Source organism: Dasypus novemcinctus, chromosome 15 (genome assembly GCF_030445035.2).
Source record: "Dasypus novemcinctus isolate mDasNov1 chromosome 15, mDasNov1.1.hap2, whole genome shotgun sequence".
Lineage (NCBI taxonomy): Eukaryota > Metazoa > Chordata > Mammalia > Cingulata > Dasypodidae > Dasypus > Dasypus novemcinctus.
In genome coordinates, this window is record NC_080687.1 from 8,569,369 (window position 1) to 8,592,375 (window position 23,007).

Sequence of the window (23,007 nt, forward strand, 5' to 3'; positions counted from 1 at the left end):
TCGTGACACGAGCTCCAGCCCTGCAAGCGGTCAGCTCCGAGGGACCCAGGTTCCGGCCTCTTGGCTTCACCACCCCCTTCCTAAGATGTCACCACTGTCACCATAGAACTGCTGGTCCCCTCTGCCGACAGAGCCCAGCCCAGGGCTCACAGCCCCCTCTGTCCCAGCTGGCTGCTCTCTGCTGGGTGTCCTAGGTTCACCCTGATGCCTGACCTTCTCCCAAATGCTGTTCCAATGCCAAGGGGCCAGGAGAGCCAGCGTGGGTGGGCCACTTCCAATCTGTCTGCAAGAGGGGAACGGCTCAGCACACAGCCAGTTAGAGTGCCTTATAGAAAGCATGACATGACAGGCCAGGCTCGACGCTAATGCCTGAGGACACCCACCAAGGTGAGAGGGTCGGCACAAGCTCGTTTAAGGAAGGCCGTTTTCTGTAGAAGGATAAAGTGTTTTTTTATCAGCATCGGTGAGGTTAGGGAGAACAACCCGGTCACTCAGCTGTCAGGACCACCTTTCCCCACCGCACACAAAGTCCACTGCCAGCCCGGACTGTGCCTTTGCGTTTTATTTTAGGAGACATAAATCCAGACACAGACCGTCTTCAGAGAGCAGGATGGATGTGAATAACAACCCAAGGCCACTGCCATTTTCAAGGGGCGGAGCTGCCGCAGGGCGGTCTCTTCCAGGAAAAGCCAGAGTGAGTGGAGCCGGGAGGCCGGGGGGTGGGTTTACGGCTGCGGGTGGGAAGAGGAGCCGCGTCCACCCGGGGCTGAGTTACGAAGGCTGCCGGGATCGACCTGGAGAATCAGGGGATGAGCAGGAGCGGCGAGATGGTGGTGCTGACCGTTTTTATGTAGTTCTCGAAGTCGCTTCCGAAAAGGAGGACGAGGTAATAGTTGAGTATCCCGGCAACGGACATGAGGAAGAGGAAGAGGATGATGCGCTTCCCAAAGAGGTAGCCAGGGGTGCTGGAGAGGAGAGAAGATGGAGGGATGGGCAAGGGGCGCCCGTTCAACGGGCCCCGGGGTGCTGCAGCTGGGGGCTAGGGCGCAGCTCCTTTTCCCTGCAGGGCTCCATTTACTTCCCAGGACGGGTGGCAAAGGTGCCCCAGTATCAGCCACCGAATGAACGTATTTCAAGAGCCTGGCCCAAACTCCACCACAGTCTGGACTCAGCCGTCCGGGCCTCCCTGGTGCCCCCATGGGCCCCCTCGGCCACAGCCCCTTCATGGTGCGAAGGTGGGGGCTGGCGTAGCCCGGGGTCCGCTGGCCACCCGCCCCCCGGCAGGATGTCAGGGAGCGCCATGGCCCCATCAGGCCCACTCCTGGCCGGGTGAGTCAAGGGAGCCTGGAGGCCCTCCTGGGTCACCCTCGACACTCAGGTGCACCCGGAGCCGCTGCCGTCTCACGGGTGCGCCGTCCCTGAGGGGCCCGGCTTGGCCCCGGGGGGCCGGGGCATCACTTGGTGGGCATCACCCCCGTGGAAGGAGAGGCCCTGCCGCTGCTAGGAGTGGAGGGGCGTTTAGCGCATCGGGCTGCCCTGGAAAGATCTGGAATCCTGAGCTGCTCCAGCGGCTCACGGCGCTCCTTTTCCAGGGACCCGCGGCCACGCAATATTGCAGCAGAGACCCCCGCCCCCTGCCCCCCGCCTCGCTTTCTGCAGAGGCCCCACTCGGCCCTGGGGCTAGCATGCTGGGCAAGCCAGCCAAGAAGGTGCCTCCAGGCTGGTAGCAAAACCCCAGCCGGGGGTACCTCTGGCATCACGGCTGCTCTCCCGGGGCACCACGGCTGCTCCCGAGGCATCAAGCTGCTCTCCCGGGGCATCACAGCTGTTCTCTGGGGCATCACAGCTGCTCCCGGGGCATCACGGCTGCTCCTGGGGCATTACAACCTCTCACCCGGGAGTCCAGCTCAGCAGAATCGGCAATTTAATGCTGCCGAGCCTGTTTCCTGCTCTAATGAGAGCAGACTTCGGCATTTGCAGGTTTCAGATGGAAATTTTACCCATGTGAAAGGGTCCCCAGAGATTCATGCTCTAACTCCTAATTTTATGAAGGCATGAGTTGAAGGTCGCTCTGCAGTTGAACAGGAATCACCCTGGCGCTCAAAGCGAGAGGCATCGATGGCAGCAGTCTCGGGGAGCCAGCTAGAAATGCAGGGTCCCAGGCCCAGCCCCGGCCAGCTGAGTCAGCAGCTGTCTTCTCATGAGCTCCCGCAAGCTCCTGCACACACCGCCCACGTTAGAGCTGGGGGCTCCGCCAGCCACGCCGCACCCAGGCCTCTGTCACGCTCCTTGCCCCACGCCCGCGCCTTCGTTTCTGTTCACAGTAGGGGGAAAAACTGGTCCCCAAAGAATCGCCTGCTAGTGCTGGTGAAGGAAGTGAAAAGAAAGCCAGGAAGTCCAAGAAAGAGACTTGTTTCCCTTTCAGCCAGAGGACAGAGGGTTCGGGGAAATTAAACTGCCGAAAGTCGGCTATTGTGGAGGCTCAGATTTATCACACGAACGAGGCCACCATATGCTCATTACGGAAACAAGAAAAGTGATTTGCGAAGCTGTTGCAGAACGAGCTTGCGTGGTGTGAGAAGCGAAGCACTGCCAGAGCCTCCCCAGCGAAGGCCGGGTCGTGCAAAGGCCGGGGGCGAGGCTTCGATCGCTCGCTCACCACCTGCCGGGCTCTGTGGGAATCTGGAGCTCCATTTTTAAGTCTCCCGAGCTTGGAAATGGGGCCGAGGCCCCGGCACAGGGGCTTGCGTGCTAGGAGGCAGGCTCCGAAGAGCAGCGGAGCAGAAGGGAGGCCCCTTTTAAAAACTGATCGACTAGTTTGCTCTAAATGGGGTGGGGAGGGTCAGAATGAAATTCTCAAGCACCCACCAGGGACCAGGCATTTTATATAAGTTACTATATTTAATTCTCAAGCCGCCATATGAGGATGGCATTGGAAACTGATTTTCCAGCCGAGAGAACTAGACCCAGAGAGGGTTAGTAATTTGCCTCAGGGTGCACAGTCAGGAGGAGGTAGAGTGGGAATTCAAATGCTGTCCGTTTAGGGCCAGGGTCCCCCCTCTTTCCACCACCTGCACTGAATTCCTGTCATTCTTTCCGACTTTAGTGGCTAGGATTTGGTTATTAGTTTTGAAACAAACGTGCCCCCACACCTAGCATAAAACTTACATGAAACTATAGAAGAGGCCTTATACCAACAATTCCCGTCTCAAATTGGCCCTCCGGTAACGGGAGTCACTAAAACTTGTAGGCTGAGATCCTGGTGCAAGGAAGGGCTGGGGGAGGGAGGTGAGGCATCTGGACACCTAAGTTCCAGCCCAGCCCCCAGGCCACGTGGGGCCACTGCCGCCACCTCCTCCTGCTCCAGGGCATAATGTAGAACAAACATGGGGCAGAAACAGAAAGCTTTATGATCCATCTGGTTGGAACAGTCTGTTCTTTTCCGTAAGGAAAATGGTACTTTAAGTGTGGGGACTTCTAAAAGAAATAAAAATTGCAAGCTCCAAGGGAGCAGGAGATTGTCTCCTTCGATCAGTCCCAAAACTCCGATAAATTAGACATTCAAGAAATGTTTGTCAAAAGGGTGAGTCGTTCTCAGAAAAGAGGCATAAACAAACCGCCTTTAGTGGCCAGAGTGTGTAAGAATCACTTGAAGAAGGTGATAATGCAGATTCCTGCCCTCTCCCAGCGACCGGGTGCCAGGCACCTGTATTTTTAACAAATACCCAGGCAGCTCGGATGCAGGGGCTTGGCAGGTTTCACCTTGAGAAGCACCAGCCTTGATGGCATATATGCAGCCAGAGGCCCCAAAAGAAGCAGGTTTATCCTCTAACGCCGGCGAACTACCACCCTGGACTGAGACGCTGAAATCTTGATGCTGAAAGGGAGGAACGACGCCAGGCCCAGTCCTCTAGCCTTTGTGAATATTATGCATGTCATTATTTCTGGAAGTTTCGTCTTTTTGGTCTCACAGCGTGCCTGTCTCTCGGGCGTGCCTGCATCTCCTTGGGGGGGCAGGGAGCTATCGTTATCACCCAGCACCCTTCAGGGGCCCCGGCTCATAGCAGGGGTCGGTGGGTGTTGAGTAAGCCAGGAGTGAGGATTTAGGAGAAAGGGGAGTGGACAACCTGAGTGTCCTGGCCTCGAGGTGTCGATCGTCGCCCACCCACAACCAAGTGGGAACTTCAGACCGTAAAGAGCGCCAGCAAGGACCGAGTTTTGGGGACAGGTGCCTGTGCCTGCCAGCGGAGGCAGCTGAGAAGAGGCGAAGCGTCTCATGAGATGATGCCACCTGCCACTGGGCTTGGCCCAGAGAGGGGCTTAGGGTGGAAGGGGAGAAGCTGCTGTGTGATGCCTGCACGAAGGTCGGCTCGGCAGGGCCAGGTTGTAGAAGGGGGGCTCAGGACTGGAAGCCCAGGCTGCCAGGGGGAGGGGGTGGGACTGCAGATCCATTGGGAGCAGCCTGAAGAAAGAGGTGGGGGGCGGCAGGGGGGGCAGACTCTTCGAGGAATGCCTAACCCGCCCAGCTGACCAAGAATGGGGCCGGACTTCTGAGGTGGACGGGGCCAAATCAACTTCCGGAAAGGGCAGAGAATGACCTAGAGCCAAGCGCTCACGGAGCATATCCTCCCTGGTGGGTAGCCCAAGGTCAAAGGAGTTGCCCAGGGATTCAGGGCGTTAGAGCACCTGCAGAGGCCAAGAGCAGCACAGCCCAGGGACAGAGTTGTGACCTGGAGAGGGGGAGGTGTCCACCAAAGAAAGGACATTAGCTCTAGAAGAGAGACTTGGAAATCACCTTGGACCCACCCACCGAGCCTGCTCGCATCACCTCCGGCTAGATTTTGGTCTACCCTGGAACTCTCAGAGGTCTTGCATACATCATTCCTGTTGACCGGGATTGCCTGGAACTCTGTGCTGTGAAGGATTCTGAGGTTGGGTTTGGGCTCAGCAGGAAAGGACACGACGATTAACCAGCAATGCCTGCCAGGGGGGCAGGAGGGGGACGCCGGCTCTAGAGGTAGGTGGGAGCCTGCAGTTCTGGCAGGATCTTCTAGAATCATCTAACCAGGGAGGCCAGGGAGGGAGTTAAAGGTCAGGCCATTGGCACTGAAATGAGGCCCCAGAGGAACCCAATATTTTTAAGGCTTCTTGTAAGTCTGTCCCCTGTTGTACATTTTTTGCCACCCCTGTTCATTTCCTAGCAGTGACTGTGGTCAAACCTTTCAAATGAAATAGGCCTGTAAGCAAGTGGACACATTTTGTCATGGTCCAAATGAAAGCAACTTTAGGATCTCGGGCAGGTGGCGACAGATGAAAATAAGCACAGTGCTGCTACTTTGGGGGAGGGAGACAGGGCTGCACAGGAAGCCAGCTCTAGACGGAGGACCCCCGCCCCCCAGCAGAGACCCTCCACCGCCCTTACCCCTTAACAGCAGGTAATCACCGCGGGATGGAGCTTTTCCAGGGGAGAGGAGAATAAAGAGGACTGCTCAGGAGAGCGCCGAGCAGGATGAGAGGAGAGTGGCATCGTGGTGCTAGAGGCTAAGAGCAGTCCCCGAGAGGAACAAAGAAGGAGGCAAGAGAAGAATTCAGGGAGCAGGAACTGCAAGCACTGCCCCAGCATTCCACCTCGTGGGCCCCCAGGGTCCCCAGGGTTCCAGCTGAGACTCCCGGGGGTGCCACTGCCTTCGTCACAGCCGAAGGAAGCTCCCTACACGGGGAAGCCACTGACCACTGTGGAAGGGGCTACTGTGAAAGTCAGGGCTGCGGACACAGGGGAGAAAAATGGGGGGACAGCAGGGATCGCAAAGGGCCTGGAGGGAAGTGGACGTGGCTCAACTGATAGAGCATCCGCCTACCATATAGGAGGTCCGTGGTTCAAACCCCAGGCCTCCTGGCCCATGTGGAGCTGGCCCACGCACAGTGCTGCCACGTGCAAGGAGTGCCGTGCCACACAGGGGTGCCCCCCTCATAGGGGAGCCCCACATGCAAGGAGTGTGCCCCCGCAAGTAGAGCCACCCCACATGAAAAGTGCAGCCTGCCCAGGAGTGGAGCCGCACACATGGAGAGCTGACGCAGCAAGATGATGCAACAAAAGGAGACACCAATTCCTGATGCTGACAAAAATACAAGCGGACAAAGAAGAACACACAGCGAATGGACACAGAGAGCAGACAACTGGGCAGGGGGCAGGGAGAGAAATAAAATAAATCTTAAAAAAAAAAAGGGAGGCTGCAGCCTTCCCAGTGGCTCCCAGCTCTTGGAGCCCTTCTGGTGCGTTAGAATTCAGACCTCCGAGGAACGGCGGCTCTCGTGCCGTGCACGTTCCTCCCGTAAGCACAGCCAGTCGTTTTAGTAAGAGCCCAGTCCAGGGGCAGGGACAGGGCAATCGCCGCCCCGGCGGCAGCGCCTGCCGACCGCGCAGGGGCCTCTCCTGGCTGCCTCCCCTTCGTCTCTTACTGCATCTTATTTTCTCAACATGCTCTCCGCTGATGGCAGAAGATTTGTTACACAAGAGAACGTATCGCAAGGTGCAGCCTTCAGTTCTCATTTCTCCAGACAAGCAAGGGCACGCTTCCCCTGCAGGAGGCCTGGGGACGCCAGGCGTAACGGGCCCTCGAGCCCCACCTGGGCGGCGGGCGCGGAGCCGGGGGCTGCCAGGAGGTGCGCGGCCGCCCCAAGGCCCCTTTGTGCCCGAAAAACTACTCCAGGCCCCAGCTGTGTTTTCAGAGGCTGAGGGTCCCCTCCCCCGGGGGTCCTCCAGTACCCACGTGCTCGAAGCCTGGCTCCCGGGCAGGAGCCCACCTACCTCTGCGTCCTCTCTCCCAGGTAGCCCACGAAGTACTTCTGCCTCACGAACAGGTACATCAGCCCCGCGAAGGCGGCGGGCACTAGGCGGGGGAGAGAAAACACTAGGGTTAGTTTCGCAGCCGGGGCGCCCCGAGTGAGCACAGCACTAACACAGCAATGCCGCCGTGCAAGGAAAGCACACAAGCTGGCGAGAGCAGGTGTGCGGGCCGCGTCGGGAGGAGCAGGGGCCGGGGCAGCCCGCGGCCGCGGAGCCTCACCGGGCGCAGGTAGGAGCCGGCCCGTCCACCCTCTAGACTGAACCTTCCTGCGTGACCGATGTCATCGTCGCTGTTTTCCCATGAGGAGCCCGGAGCTCGCGCGGCTGAAGGGCCTTGCGTCCAGCTGCACGGCCGGCCAGGGGTGGGGGAGCACGTCAGCCCCAAGCCCAGGTCTCGGTTCTCTCCGAGGCCGGCCTTCACCCGGGCCCCCGGCAGAGCCACGCCGGAACAACCCTGAGATGCCACTGCTCCGGAGAGCCGACTGGTCCTTTGGGGACCAGCCTCAGCAGCCCCCCGAATAATGCATGGAGCCAGGAAGGGCTGGAGCTGGGAGTGGGAAGACCCAGGCTTGAGATCGGCCTCCTGGGGCCTGGGCCACCGTCTGGATTCGGGGCTGGTGACAGCTTGCCGACCAGTGACGAAGTACCATGAAGGCGAGACAGGGCATGGATATTCAAGCACTTGGAGAGCCTCCAAGCAGGAGTCAAATACCAAGTTAACTGCCACTGGCGAGCCAGGCCCTGTCCTGGGCAATCGGGGCAGCTGGGGTCAGTCCTCATGGCCACCTCGTAAGGAGCACATCACTGTCACTATCTGAAGCCAGCTTGCCGGGGACACCGGCCAGGGCAAAGAGCCCCACGGATCTGGTCCCCGAGCCTGGCAGCGTGCCCACGCGTAACTGACGTTCAAAAACTGTTTGTCAAATGAATGAATGAGAGTCAGGCAGCCAGTCAGAGGAAGGGCTGGATGTCAAACCCGGCCTGCCTGGCTTCAAAACGTCATTTCACCACCAGGTAGGAGGTTCCTCGCGCTTCTCCCGTTAGGTCGAGCCATCCGAAGTTGCCTTTTCTGTGAGTTACAAACGGTGGTTTCACTCGCTCTGATGTATGCCCAGAGCAGTGCCAGGGCCTTGCCAAGCACCTCAGCTATCACCATGGGAACACCCTGAGGCAGGAAGTGGGCCTGTTGCACAAAGGAGGCTGAGAGGAGCGGAGTAACTGCGGGGGGTCACAGCACCGGCTACGAAGGTTCTCGGATTTGCCTCTATTTTAGCAGCCCCCCCAACCGCATGTTCTTTCCACGGCTCCATCCTGCCTCCAGAAACACCCGCTGTCACATCGCAGATAAGAACATCAGAGCGCCAAAGCCACCACTCGGGAGGCCACGCTCGTCTCTGGAAGTCACGCGGCGCGAGTCTCCTGGGTCAGTCTCCCGCGTGGTTCTTCTCTGCGCTTTCCGGCCCAGCTCTCTTTAACGGGAACCACGCACAGCGTGCGGGGTGTACAGCGGGCGGGCCTGTGGCCCTCCCAGGCACGGCGGGTGCCGAACTGCCCACCTCCCAAGGCTTGGCTGCGCCCGCACCGGCAGGGCCAGGCTGGGAATGGGGGGAGCACGGACCCGGCGCCTGGGCTCGAGTGCAAGCCCCGGAATCCTGCAGGAACTTGGGCAAACCACTTTGTCTCTCTGGAGTTGGGTCGCCTGCTCGATAAACTGAGCCGTTTGGGCCAGAATGGCCTCCAAAGTTCCTTTCAGTCAAAAAACTCTACAATAGACTCTCTACGCATTAGAAAGGACGATCCTTGAGCAGGGGTCCTGGCCCTGTTGTCCCGTGGAGGGCCAATGCAGGAAGCTCAGCCGGAAATGCCCAGTTGTGGGGCTCTGGATCCCTCCAAACTAAACTCGCTTAGTACCTGTCTAGCGAGAGCAACTCCAGATTCAACCACGTCAAGTATCATCCAGGAAATAGAAGGATTCTTAATTCTTACTACAAGTGTAGTTTGCCTTGATTTTTCCAAGTGATGCAGGCCCGCTTCTTATTTAACTCAGGATAGAAAGTGGAAGCTAAATGGTGGGCTTCCTGTCAGCCTAATGAAACACCTAAGGAGGCCACAGTGTGTCCCGAAGTGCCTCTGCCGCCGTCCCTCACCTCATCTCCGTCACTGCGCCTCGACCCTCTTCCATCCTGGCGTGTCCCTCTACAGGCTCCACGTGGCCAGCTGGTTGCGGGCTTCACCGCCATCTTGATTTTATTTGTTACTCATATCCAGCCATAGAGCTTGGCCCTCAGCGTTCAGGGTATATTTATTACAGAAGTGAATTAAGCAAGGGTTTGCTTGTGAAAACTCCAGGACTCAAGCCAAAAGACCTGGGCTCTCATGCCAGCTGTTACTCACCAGAGGGTGGTCTTGCGCTGGCTACTTCACCTCCCTGGACCAAAGTGTCCTCCAGGGACACGGGGACGTAGCATCCACTCTGCCTGCTCTAGAGGGCGGGAAAGATGCTAAGTCGCACCCAGTCACCACAGGACTGTGCATGAGCCTTTTTCTTTTTTTAAAAAAAGATTTATTTTTTATTTATTTCTCTTCCCTTCCCCGTGCCGTTCCCCCCCCCCCCAAAAGTCTGCTCTCTGTGTCTATTCACTATGTGTTCTTCTGTGTCCGCTTGCATTCTTGTCAGTGGCACTGGGAATCTGTGTCTCTTTTTGTTGCGTCATCTTGCTGGCTCAGCTCTCCGTGTGTGCAGTGCCACTCCTGGGCAGGCTGTCTTTTTTTCAGCCTGGGCAGCTCTCCTTACGGGGTTCACTCCTTGCCTGTGGGGCTCCTCAACACAGGGGACACCCTTGCATGGCACGGCACTCCTTGTGCGCATCAGCACTGCACGAGGGCCAGCTCATCACACGGGTCAGGAGGCCCTTGGTTTGAACCCTGGACCTCCCACGTGGTAGGCGGACGCTCTATCCGTTGAGCCAAATCTGCTTCCCACATGCACCTTTTTCACCAGCCCTCTCCTGGGTGGTCAGTGCAGAGGGGCAGGTAGAGAGGCACGGGGGGGGGGGGGGCCTGGCAGCTGGTAGATCAATCAGTCCACAATGGGATGCTACCAGGCACGGGCGTGGCCAAGCTTTTCAGGGGCCAGATCTTGAAAGGGGACCCAAATTATGACTGATTTCCTTCTAAAAAAAAATGTTCCCCAAGGCTATATGTTGCAGATTCATCGAGGGATCATTTTATACAATAATTTAATTTTAAATTGCCCCTGCATTTAAATGGCTCTGCATTTCTAGCTCTGATGCCCTGGAATCCAGCCCACGGCTCCACGGACACACTCCTGGGAGCGGACAGCATGCTTATTAGCAGGAGAGCCGAGTGCCGTGGTCCCAGAAGCAATCCCGCAGGCGCCCTCGCGTTCAACGCCCTTGCAGCGGCGCTAACCCTGCTCACGGCTCCTGAGTCACATTTAGCCTTAAAGCGCCCCAGTCAGTGCGGCGGCTCCCAGCGGCCGCCGGGGAGCAGGCGTCAGCGCCGCGTTACCAGCCAGCCCTCGGCCCGCGCCCCCTCCCCATGCGCACCTCTCCGGCCTTCGCGCCTCAGAGCCAGGGGTCAGGCAAAGTCTTTTCAACAGAGAGCCTGCACGCGGAGCCCCCGCGACGTGCACAGGATAAAAGAGGAGCGGAAGGAGAAGCCCCCGTTACCTTGGCTGCAGAGAAGCCCCGCGCTCCAGAGCACCACCAGGAAAGTGGGGTACGCGTCGACACAGTTTTGGCTGTAGGGTAAAGGAATAAGAACAAAGCGCGTTACTGCGGCGTGGTCTAGAAACCATTTGAAAGTGCAAGGAAACCGGCCCCGCCCGGGGCGCGGACGCCACGGCCATTCACAATCCCACGTCCACCCACCAGGGCAGCGTGGCAGCCAGCCGCCCCAGAAACAGACAGTTGTGTAAAGCGAGCACATGTTCCAACGCCATTCGCTCTGCTCCCCCTGAGAAGCCCAGCAGGGACGGGGTGTCTCGCTGTCTTCACTCTGGCAGGGCTCCTGCTCCTGCCTGCCCCAAGTGCGCTTCTTGGAACTGGAAAGTGAGCAGCGCAGACGAGAGGTTGTGGGGGCAGACGACGTGGGGACGGCGGGGCGCGAGAGTCCAGCTAAGGGAAACCTTTATGTCACAGGCACTAATGGCCAGACCCGCAGGCCGGGCTGGGGAAAGAAAGGGGACCTAAGAGCCTGATGCTCGGAAGGCTCTCCTGCTGGGCGTGACGACAGCATGTCCTGGCCCCCGTGGCTGGAGGGCCCTTACTCCTCGCTGGCACGGTGCGCCCACTGTCGTTAGCTCATTGAAAAGACCCATCCTTTAAAACCAATGCAATCCCACGAGGACATGCGGTCACTGTATGTTTCCTCTCGCTGCTGTAACAAATGATGACAGACCCGATGGCTTAAATCAGCACAAATTTTTTTTTGTCTTTATTTTTTTAATGTTATATTCAAAAAATATGAGGTCCCCATACACCCCCCCACCTCCTCCATCATCATGAGACATTCACTGCACTTGGTGAATACATCTCTGAGCACCGCGGCACCTCATGATCAATGGCCCACACCATAGCCCACACTCTCCCACAGATTTACTATCTTGCAGTCCTGGAGATGAAGAGTCCAAAACAGGTCCCATGGGACCAAACACGAGGTGTCGGCCAGGCTGCGCTCCTTTCTGGGTCCCTGGGCGGGATGGGTTTTTCTTCTCCACTTCCTGGATGTCACCGCATGCCTTGGCTCCTGGCTCCCTTCCAATCCCAAAGCCAGCACTGGCAGTCGCGTCTTGAAACTGACTCTTCGACATTGTGATGACATCAGACCCAGCCGGACGATCCGGGAGACCCTCCTCCAAAAGCCCGCTGGCGAGCAGCCCTAATTCCTCCTTGCCGTGTCACCTAACATAGTCTCGATTTCCGGCGATGAGGACGTGGGCATCTTTGGGGTCTTTATTCGGCTGGCGACAGTTGCTGTCAGTCTTCGGATGAGAAACTGAGGTGTGGAGAAGTCGAACAGCTTGCCCAGGTCCCCCAGCCAGGGAGCCTCTCTCCAATGTCACGTCTGCTAACCTGAACAGAGTCTTTCCAGAAAAGGACAATAAGTAGACACATCCATGGAAAAATGACACAGGAAGACCTGGGAGGCATGCAGGCGAGGGGCCGTGGAAGCCAGCGCAGAGGGCACTTGCTAGGATTTGGTGCTCTCTTGACATCAGCCAGCTGTTCCCACCATCTCTCTGGACTTAGTTTCCTTTTCTATGAAACTAGGCGGATGCCGCTGACTCTGCATCCATTTGAGTTCTACAAGCCCGTGGTCTAGCGTGCTGGTCTTCGAAGGGTGGGCCCTGCACCCGCAGCTTCAGCATCTCCTGGGACCTTGTTAGAAATGCTTAATTTTTTCCCACCTCAGACCTAAGAAATCCAGAGCTCTGGGCATGTGGCCCAGCCATCCACGTTTCAAGCCCTCTGGGTGACCCATTCAGATGCTAAAATTTGAGAACCACTCATCTAAAATAATTCAAACCATGCAGGTCAAAGCAAAGATGCCATCTTAAAAACACAGTTGGTCCTTTGTCCAAATTCCTTCCTTGCATCCCTCTGTCTGGACACTTCATCATCTAGTTTTCATGATTTCCTCCTAAATCTGCTACGAACCCTGGTTCAAACTGCTAGGGGCTCACACCTCAGGGGCACGCTGAGAACTCGCAGTGACTGCCCCTTACTCTGTGTAACCTAGAGGACCGGCTGCCGGGATCCTCGTGCCCCTCTGATGGGAAGGGCTCCTTTACTAGAGAGTTCAAGGAACGTTAGCAGGTAGGAAACCTGGGACAGAGGCTCAGCCACAAACCAGGCACAGGGCAGAAAGAGCAGGCCACTGCTGGCCTTACTAGGTGTTCTGGACTCCAGAAGATTCCAGAAGAACTCCAAGAGGCAGGATCCCCAATGACTGTAAAATACCCGATGACTACACAGATCCCTAAGTACCACTGAGGCAGCAACTGGGCACCAGCGCCACATCTGCTCTTATACGTTATTAGAGAGACAGAATCACAGCCTCGGTACTGAGAAAATATGGTCCGATTCCCCATTCCAGAAAACTAGAGAAAATAAGCTCTTTTTATTTAGTTGAATAACACTCAATGTCTGATGGGATATAGTATCTGCTGCTCTGACAGTTTAAATCTAGTAATACCAAAGACTTCCCCCTGCTCCCTCCTCACTCTTGTGCTTCTGTTTGTTTGTCTTCAGGCGAATGAGTTGACTTGGGGGATGTAAAAGAAAAAATTCCTTAATGGCCCAAGGGTTCTGCTCGTTAGAGAGAACTGCTCAGTATTTTGCCATTGAAACACTCATTCTCTGGTTCCTGCCTATTCTGTCAAGTCACCTTGGTCCTGGGAAACCAGCTGTTGGGAGGTGAACAAAACACTCCCATTGGTCAGGGAATGAATGGGCTTCTCCTCTGGTTTTCTAGAATATCCTCCAGGGCCCTGTCACCCTCCTCACCCAGAAGCTCTGGTGGGGCTTCCATCCCAAGCTCCACACACAAGTGCCTCTCACGCAGGGCCGCTGCTGAGAGGAGCCAACGCCCTGTGGTCAGTAGAGCCTCCTGGCTGATGCCCTCGCGGCCTGGGTCCACGGCCACTGGCCACTGCTGGGCGTGTGCATGCAGGTGAGTCACCCAGCCGCACAGACTCCCGATTTGTCATCTTAAGAGGAGAGTGGAGACATTTAGTAATTAGCTCCCTGGGAGGTTGGGAGAATAAAATGAGCTAGCGCAGTGCCCAGCTCGCAGTTAGCATTCAACGAGTGGCAGCTACCGCTGCTCCAACGCCTTCCGTCTTATCACACCCTGCGGAGACGTCTTTCCTACTGAAAAATGATGATGATTCCATATTTTCTTTTGAGGAATGTTTTGTACCATCTTTCCCCACGACAGAGCTGATGAACCCATGTTGATTCTCATTTTTTGGAGTCTAAACCTGAGCTGCTCATTTTGAGAAACGACACGTCTCCGGAGATCCAGCTGCTCTCTGCAACCAGAGTTTACTTGCACTCATGGAGAGGGATCTTGTATCCATTAACTAGGATTTTTCTCCAAAGATCTCAGTCGACCAAGGTCACTCCAGCTGTGTTCATCAGTTGGGAACGTGGCATTGAACTGCCTTTCATGTGGAGAACTGAGAAGTCAAGGTCACGACTCCTGCTCCTATCAAACACTGATCTGACTCGCCCTGCTGAGCTGGGTGCCATCCAAGTGTGGCTGGCGGGCGGGGAAGTCTGTTCCTCAGCGGCCCAGAGCCATCTGCATCCATCAGCAGTCGTATTTCATGCTGAAAAATATGCACCGGGCTTTCCACTCCATCAGCATCATTTATCCTTTACCCTATTTGTCCTGCACAGGTGTGGTCTCTAAACACCTATGACCCCACACACATCAACCAGAGCTGTGGCTCGTGCAGTCCTCGGACAGGTAACTTCGTGTATAAACCACGTGCACGTGCGACCCCCATCAATCTGAATACGAAAAAGAACGAACGCTTAATTCCTTATCTTTTAAATAGCAAGACGAAATGAAGGCTCTAATCTTCTCTCCCTGCACCCCCAGGCCTCATCTTTCATGCCTCCTGCGGTGATTTTGGAGATTCCTGGAGAAGCTGTTATTGTAGACCACTTCCTACTAACAGAGAACCCCCTTCCCAGTAGCGTTCTGGAAGAGACAAAAGGCTGGGATCTCTGGTTTTTGCCAGCACACAGCTCTCATCTGCAGCCACTGTTTACAAACCAGCCAAGCACAGGTACACTGCTGTGAGCTTGGGGCAGGGGGTCTTTGTAAGTGGAGAATTGCAGCAGCATCTGGGCAACCTTTATCTTCCTGGAAACGCTCCCTTTTCCTCCAGCCCTGGTCTCCATGACTCTCTCCCCTCCCCTCTTTCTTTGCTTTCCCTTCTCGTGGAGGTTTGGGGGTACGGCCACGTCGATCAGACGCAGGGGCTGCATCGCACTAGCAGAACTGCATGAGCAGCCTCGCAGCAGTGGGTACACCTGGTGAGCAGCACCGCAGCAGTGCGGGAGCTGGAGCGCGGTCGGCTCTGAGCTGCTCCTCCGGGGCTTCTCGGTGCTTCTCAGAACCCACTAACTTTGCCCGGTGCAGAGGGAAGTGGTCGGGGGCAGAGGGAAGTGGTCGAAGCCAGACGGCCTGGCCGGCTCCCTGTCGTCTTCGTTGCTGGCAAAACAGAAATGGAAATGCAGCTCCTGGCAAGGCGGAGCGGACCTCACAGTCGGGCTCCCCCCCCCCCCCAATCTCCTCCAAATCGGGAGAAGATCCGGGCCCAGAGAAGGTTCTCTTTCCAAATGGGGCACCACAGCCAAGCTTTCTCTGGGATCTGTTTTCAAAAAGCATGGCCCGCACCCCAATCGGAGACCCCTGTCTGCCCTCTCTCCCACGGACCCCGGGCCACGGCTCTCACATCGGCCACCACAAAGAGCTCCAAGAGGTTGATGGCAAACGCCATGATTCCCCTACCCTCCTTTAAATGGGTCTAAAACACTTTAAATCAAGTCTTTGAACTTTTGAAATCGATGCTGAGAACAAAAGCCCCGAGGATCCAGGTGGTAACTGGAACCCTCCCTGTGAGTCATTCAGCAAACCGCCTCCTTGAGGTCAGCCCGCCAGGGCCACCAAGAGCGGCGAGGCTCGGGGGGCTGGAAGGCAGGCGAGGGCCGTGAGCACGAAGGCCGAGGGTGGCAGCCATCCGGGTGCCCGTCCACAGAGGGGTGGAGGAGCAAAACGCCTTCCCTCCGCCCATGGAATATTACCCAGCCAGGAAAAGGAACGCGCGGCTGCACGGCTGAAGCATGATGGCATCCGCTAGAGCGAAACCAGCCAGACCCGAAAGGTCTCGTGTCGTCAGAGTCCACTAGGATGAGAGCTATCCAGAATGGGCAGCTTCACAGAGACAGACAGGAGATGAGGCGTTCTCAGGGGCCGGGGGAGGGGGAGAACGGGGACACGCGAGGAGTTTAATGCCTCGGGTTGTATGTTTTAAAATGGTTAAAATGGGAAATTTTGGGTTATATGTATGTCACCACAGTAAAATTTTCTTTGAAAGTCAAACGTGTGATGTGGAGACAGTGGCCACGGTACTTGCTGAGGGCAGGGAGAGGGAAGAAGGGATGTGACGTGGGGGCATTTTGGGGACTTGGTGTTGTCCTAAATGCTATTGCAGGGACAGATGCTGGACATTATATATCCTACCATAACCTACTGAATGGACGGGGGAGAGTGTAAACTACAATGTAAACTATAATCCTTGCAGTGCAGCAGTGCTCCAAGATGTAGTCACCAAACGCAATGACTGAGCCACGATGATGAAAGAGGTTGCTGATGTGGGAGGAGTGGGGGGGGGTGGGGAGTATGTGGGGACCTCTTATATATTTTAATGTAACATTTTTGGGGATCTATGTTCTTTAAAAAAAAAATACTAAAAAAAAACCCTCAGGTGTGGGAAAGGACGCAGAGCAGGTGGGCTGGGCTGGAGGGGGCACGGGTGGGGGAGAGCGCTCGGGAGCAGCACGGAGAGGCCCCGGGTGCGAGAGGACGGGGCCAGGCTGTCAGCCCGAGGCCGCCAACAGGAGTGGCGAGAGCGGTTCAGGTGGGGGCACACAGGACTTGAGAGGCTGCGGGAGAGAAGGGGGCAGGGGGCCACGGCACTCATGGGGCCTCCTCGGCCTCCCGTCTCTATGCGTCATTTAAAAAATAAAAACACCTTCGTGTGGTCAGGGCCCGAAGAGGAAACCTGCCGGGGGTGGCAGCCCAGATCCCTTGACGTGGCTCCATTTCCAGGGAGTCCCCAGGCACTGGGACCCTCCGTCCTCCCCAGCCGTTGGAAGGGGCTCCCAAAGGCCCCTGTCCTGCAGTTCAAATTTGCTCATACTGTTCTCCCCATTCTAATGGTGCTTTTCTTGAGTGACTTGACTTCCCCCTTTGGGAAAAGCTCTGTGGACATCAAAGCCACCTCTGGGCGGGGAGTGAAGGCCAGTGCCTTTGTCAGCTCCACACTGTGCAGTGCGGGCAGGCAGGGCGCGGAGTCCAGAACCGTCCTTCTCACCGCCTGCACCCACAACAGCAGAGAGGCAGGCACGCTGGCTTGAGCCCTCTATTTAAATGTGTCCTCCATAAAGGATAAGGTTTTGAATAATCTCCATTTGAATTTGCATCCCTAAATAATCCCTCTCTCCTTCCCTGACCTGTCCAGGTGTTTCCAAACAACCGTTTTATATAAAAGTAAAGAACGAGAGGGGGGCGGAGAGCAATTGTGCCACCCACCCCCAACCCCCCATCCGTTCTGTTCTCCACGTGGTTGCTCGGGGGCACCTGGCCTTGTGAAATGGCCAAGGTCCCCCCCCCCATGCCGGACACTCACCATGGGACGGGAGGGGCCACCCGCGGGTCCTGCCTGTTGCTGGGAAACCCGAGGATGAGCAGCGGCCGGTGCCCACCGTGGTATCTCTAGGGTCTAGACTGACCCCACAGGAAGTGGGCCAACCCCCCTAAATGACCCGCTCTGATGTATCTAAAGCGAGGGGAGCTGGGAAGAGCACGCCACCCCAACACCCCCACTTCCCTCTCTTCACACCAGCACGTACCAAGTCGAGGACGGGGTCCTCAAAGCCTGTGACCTGGAGTGACCCCTCCCCAGGGACCCTGCCCATGTCCACCCGGACATGCCGTCACCCACCGGCTCAGTCCCGCTCCATCCCAGCTCCGACCGTCAGCAGGGTCAGGGTTCGGACTCACTTGGCAGTGTAGACCCGCTCGAAGGCGAGGGTCCCCGTCCTCTGGAAGCTCCGCCCGTTATGGATCTTGCTTTCGTGCTCCACTTTGTGGGCAAAGAATCCTGCCAGAGGAAAAGATTGGGACGCGGTGGGTGACGGGTGTGCTCAGGAGACCGACGCCCCGCATTTCCCGGCAGGCTGAGCGTTTCCCTGACCCCAGAAGAGTCCTGCGTGGCCCCCAGCAGAAGGCTGCAGGGAAATGAATTCAGCAGCTGCTACCAATCATCACCAGGTTTGGTTCCGGGAGATGAAAAAGTGAACCAGCCATAGCTCCTATTTTCAAGGATCTACAGTCTAAGGAAACAGATGAATGAGTAAGGCAGAAATTGCACAGAAGAGCGATTCATGCTAAGATGAGACAGGGTGGACAGAGGGTACTAGAGACGGCCAGTCCTCACCACCCACTCCCTCTCCAAACCCCTGCTCCTCCACCAGGCTGCCAGAGCTACGCGTGCAAGACCATGAGCACGCTTCTCTTGGCAGCTGCTAACATTAGGCCAAAAACAGAGAGTGGGGGGACACGGGGGGGGGGGGGGGAGAGAGCTGCGAACAGGTAAGCAGGCATGGAGAATCTATCACCCGCTGGGCACGCTGCCAGCTATTTGCCTACATCATCCCATGCAGTGTCTACAGCAGGCACATGCATGAGGTATTGATCACTCTATTTCTCAGTTGGGGAAAATGAGGTCAGAACAGTTAAGTTGCTCAGGGTCACGTAAAAAGATCTCGAGATGTAGTTAACCAAAGTGAATATGAGCTGTATTGTGACACAGTCCTAAAAGTAATACCTTACTCACAGATTTTTAAAATAAAATCAGTGTCAGAATCTCAGAAATCGTTTCCTTGCCCAGAAGAGCCCTATTTGCACTTTGGAAAGAACCAGGCAGGAGGGAGGTGACCCATGTGAGCAACGAGGATGCTTATGTTGAAGAAGGGACGTTACACAGACGAAGCTGGCACCTTCTAAGTTTTTCCAGAGTCGAACCGGGCCCCATGGAGAACAGTTAGGAGGCAGAAAATTTCAGGTCCACGTAAGAAAGAACTTCCTGAGGCAGGAGCACTTGAATGAATGAGTTCAATGCAATATACATCATGTAAGAGTCTACGCTCTGGAGTCAGACGCTTGGGTTTCAGTTCAATTTCCCTATTACTGGCTCTGGGACATCAAAGCAACTGTTTAAACTCTCCAAGCCCCCCTTAGCTTACCTGCAAAAAGGAATAGCAATGGCATGTGTTCATAACATTCAAGGTTCTTAGGTAAGCCTGAAACAAGGACTCAACACACAGCAAACTCTCGATAGGCCTAGCAACGGTAAGGCAAGCTGCGTGGGGTGTGGGTTCCCCGTCACTAAAGGGCTCGGGAAGGAGCTGTTGGGGGTGGTATAAAGGAGATTTCTGCATTAGGGGCAATTTCCAAGCCTTGCAATATGGCTCATTGCGAGCATGTGCCTTGAAGTTGGGAGAGCAGAGAAGGCATGAAAGATAGATGACCACTCCAACTTAGTTTCCCTCCTCATCACAATTCTCACAACCCCAAAGGACTACGGGATCCTCGCATCTTCCTTCTTGCCTTCTTGGTAAAAAGAAACTGAAGGAAGCCGCCTCTTCTGGAGGTTTGGGGACCATCCTAACTCAAGCCACTTTCCCCTCCAACCACACTGGCTGCAAGACCAGGTCACCTGCTGGAGGACATCCTGCCACTGCCCTCGCCGAGCAGGCTTGCCCACACACAGCTCACGCCTGCCTGGCTGCTTGGCTCGCTGGGGTCCCCCTGCCCTGCCCATCTAGTTTGGCTGCCTATGGAAACCCCTTTCTCCAAATGTGTCTCCCAGCTTTGCTTCATGTCAACGGTGCTGGCACCTTGGCAGGAGACGATGGAGAGTCTCTGGATACATAGGAGATGTACCATGCTCCGTGGGAAACCAGACTTTGGAAGTGCTGGTCCTTGTCTCTTGTAACCATGTATTTTAAACTTGTTCTGTTCTTTCGAATCTACTGGGTGAAGCTGGAAGCTTGCCACAAGTTCAGAGTTCTTGATGACTAAAGAATGTTTGAGAAGGCAGAGGAGGAAGTTACACCAGGCCAGCTTGTCATTGCCCTCTCCTCGGGAGAGCCCGTCTCCAAAAGTGTACCAAGAGCAGAGTTCCAGACACCGTCACGGGCACATGGGCTCTCTACCCCAGGTCTCGGGGCCCAGGCCAATTATGCCATGCCCACCAACAACCTGTGGATAGTTTTTTAACTGCTAGGAAGGATTAGGGTTGGTGTTTTATGCGGCATGGGGAGGAAGCACAACTTTGCATATTTCTCTGAACTTCATAAGGCAGGTCTAGGATTGCAACATTGAGGTTAATTAGAATTGCAAAGAGAGGCTCTGGACAGGCATTGGGACCTCTGGGCTTCCTAAAAAAAAACAAGTAGACAAGGTTATCTTCCCAACTGATTTGAATTTTTCTTGTGGCACTAGATAAGCCCTATTAGTGTCAAACAAAAGGGCCTCTTACAGTGAGCTCACGTCCCTGGGGACCCCAGGTCTCCACCTAAGCGGGGAGGAGTGCTCACCCTCAGCCACAGAAGGACAGAAGGACACCCAGCCCCCGTGCTCGAGCGTAGGTGGGACGGCTCCATGCCCACACCATGCCCTAGCTGGCTCCCGGGGGGACCCGGGAGGGACGGGCAGCACCGCGCCCCACTCCTCTGTCTGCTAGCATGGCCTGCCCGTGCCGCCGTGGCTGGAGGAAATGGCGGCCCAAGGCGGCCCGTGTTCCTTCTCTGGGCTGCAACTCTGTTGGGGGAATTCGCACAAAAACGTGTGGGATAGAAAGCTACCAAGTGTTATCCCATCCTACTTAGAGGGTGCAAGGTTGAGCCTCTCTGGCATGAGGAGATCGGGCGGGGCGCCTTGCTCTGTGCCCAAGGGGAAAATAAGCATCTGTCCACCCGCGACATGGGGAAAAGTATCAGACAGTCCAAGTCGATTAAAAATTCCACGCGTGGCAGTATGGAAGCGGTCACTAATCACCGCTAAGTTACAGCAGGTGCCCTTAGTAATTACTCTTCCTTTTTCTCTATTTTAATAAACAGCAAAACACGCGGTGTATTTATTTTTAAAAATAGAGGCAGTGTTGACTCTGAACTGCGAGGAAACATTTTGAAGCAGTCCTGCCTTTTTCAGGTTTGGATATCCTGATTCATTTCTAACCAACAGGTTAATGGAAATGCAGACCCCAAACAAGAAAACTTTCTCCTCCCTCACTCTCTCTCTCTCCATGTAGTATAATGCACAAGAAAAACCCTTCTGAAATGATACATGGCTACTGAAAAAAAGAAGATATTACCAAAAAAAACACAGGTCTCTTGAAAAGAAAAAAGCAATGAACAGTTAAAATAGTGACAAGGTGAGGCCCCCTCCCACCCAGGATTTGCTCTCTGCTCTTCGGCTCTGGGAGGACCTCCGTTGCCTGAAGGTGGGCCCTCCCGGCCGGGCCGCGCAGGGAGCTCCTCTTCCTCCCCTCCCGGGGCTCCCTCTTCAGCACCTGCTCCAGGTGACAGCACTTCGGCCAGGGGCAGGGCTGCCAGCTGCCGTCAGCCGTGACCATAAAGTGAGGGGCCGGGCGGTCCCCAATCCACCAGAAACGCCAGCCCAGCGCAGCCCAGGGAGAAGAAACAAGCGTGGATACAACGGGCACACGCCCGCAGTGCAGCTGCCAGGGAGCGGCCACCCCCGTCCCGCCCGGCCGGAGGGGGGACCCCTACCGTTCTGGACCACGCTGATGAGCGTGACGATGGCCAGCAGGACGACGTTGCCCATGCTCTCCTGGTCCATGTCTGCTCCAACTCCCGGAGCCAGCTGCCCCAGGCCTCGCCACCCCAACCTGCACTGGCGGGAAGGGGAAGTGGGCGCTGCCGTCTGGCCCAGGGCCCGGCACGCCACCCCCCCCCTTCTTCCCGTTTTGTAACCAGCTGGGGCCGCCGCGGAGGCTGGGGCTCGGGGGAGGGGCAGCCGGGCGCCTGGCTCCCCTGCAGGGCCTTGTCAGGGGAGGCTCCCAGGGCCCCGGCCAGTGCGAGCGCCGTGGAAATCAGGGCATCTAGAAGCTTCTCTAATCTCTGATTTAGGCAGAGAGCAAGGAAGAAAAATGACACCCTTTTTTAATGTGTAGAGCATTCGAAAGACCTGCATCCTGAGATCTGTCCCAGTCTCCTTGAGTCCTTAGGAAGAAAGAAATAAAACACATGGCAGGGCCCAAAAGAGCAGTCGCATAATAAGGCTTGGAGGGATGGAGAGATGGAGGGATGGATGATGAATGGTGAATGAATGAATGAAATAATGGAAGGAACAACTAACATCTCCATTTCTAGAGGAAAAAACAACAGCAAAAGAATTAAAGCCAAGCCAACAAACCAACCAATTTAGGTAAGGGGCAGGAATGGGGCTCTCTCTAGCCTGCCCCCAGGAAAACTTCCAAACAGGAAGGAGCTCAGACTGCAAAGGGCTTCGCTCAGACAGTAGTTGAAACGCCTCCCTGGAATTCTTTTACACATAATAGCAAGAGTAGAGCGCTCCACTGCTGAGAAGGCAGAAGAGCAGATGCCGCGGTTTCCAGGCTGCCAAAGCAATTACCCTGCACGGGGCTGGCTCAACAACAAGAATTCTTTTTTAAACACTTTTTTTAAATTAAAGTTAATAGATCACATAGAAGGTTACATTTAAAAAAAATAAGAGGTTCCCGTATAACCCACTCCCCCCCACCTCATCATTTTTATAAATTGTATTTTTTGGAAGATATAACATCACCAAAAAAAGTGTTACATTAAAAAATATAAGAGGTTCCCGTATAGCCCCCACCTCCCACCCCACTCCTCCCACACCAACAACCTCCCCCATCATTGTGGCACACTCATCGCACTCAGTGAACACATTTTGGAGCACTGCTGCACCACGTGGATTATAGTTTACCCTGTACTTCACACTCTTCCCCAGTCCATTCAGTGGGTTATGGCAGGATATATAAAGTCCAGCATCTGACCCTGCAATATCATTTAGGACAACTCCAAGTCCCAAAAATGCCCCCACATCACATCTCTTCTTCCCTCTCCCTGCCTTCAGCAACTACTGTGGCCACTGTCTCCACTTCAATGATACAATTTCTTCTATTACTGGCCAGAACAATTTTATAGTAGAATATCAATGACAAGAATTTACTGCCTCAGGATGCTGAGGCTTCAGGCGTGGCAAGGCGACGCTCTCCCCAAGGCTGCACTTGTGGGCCTGGCTGGCCGGTGCTCGGCTCCTTGGCC

At 55.6% G+C, this 23,007-nt stretch overlaps 1 protein-coding gene across 1 annotated transcript; it reads right to left on the reverse strand.

The window, feature by feature from the left end:
- Positions 1–544: 544 nt before the first annotated feature.
- Positions 545–21,607, reverse strand: ALOX5AP (arachidonate 5-lipoxygenase activating protein). Its single transcript, XM_058276999.2, has 5 exons — positions 21,466–21,607; positions 17,672–17,771; positions 10,540–10,610; positions 6,809–6,890; positions 545–965 (listed from the first exon to the last, which is right to left on the reverse strand). Exons 1-5 carry the CDS (start codon positions 21,533–21,535, stop codon positions 803–805), a joined length of 486 nt encoding a protein of 161 aa, XP_058132982.1. The 5' UTR covers positions 21,536–21,607; the 3' UTR covers positions 545–802.
- Between the last annotated feature and the right edge of the window lie 1,400 nt (positions 21,608–23,007).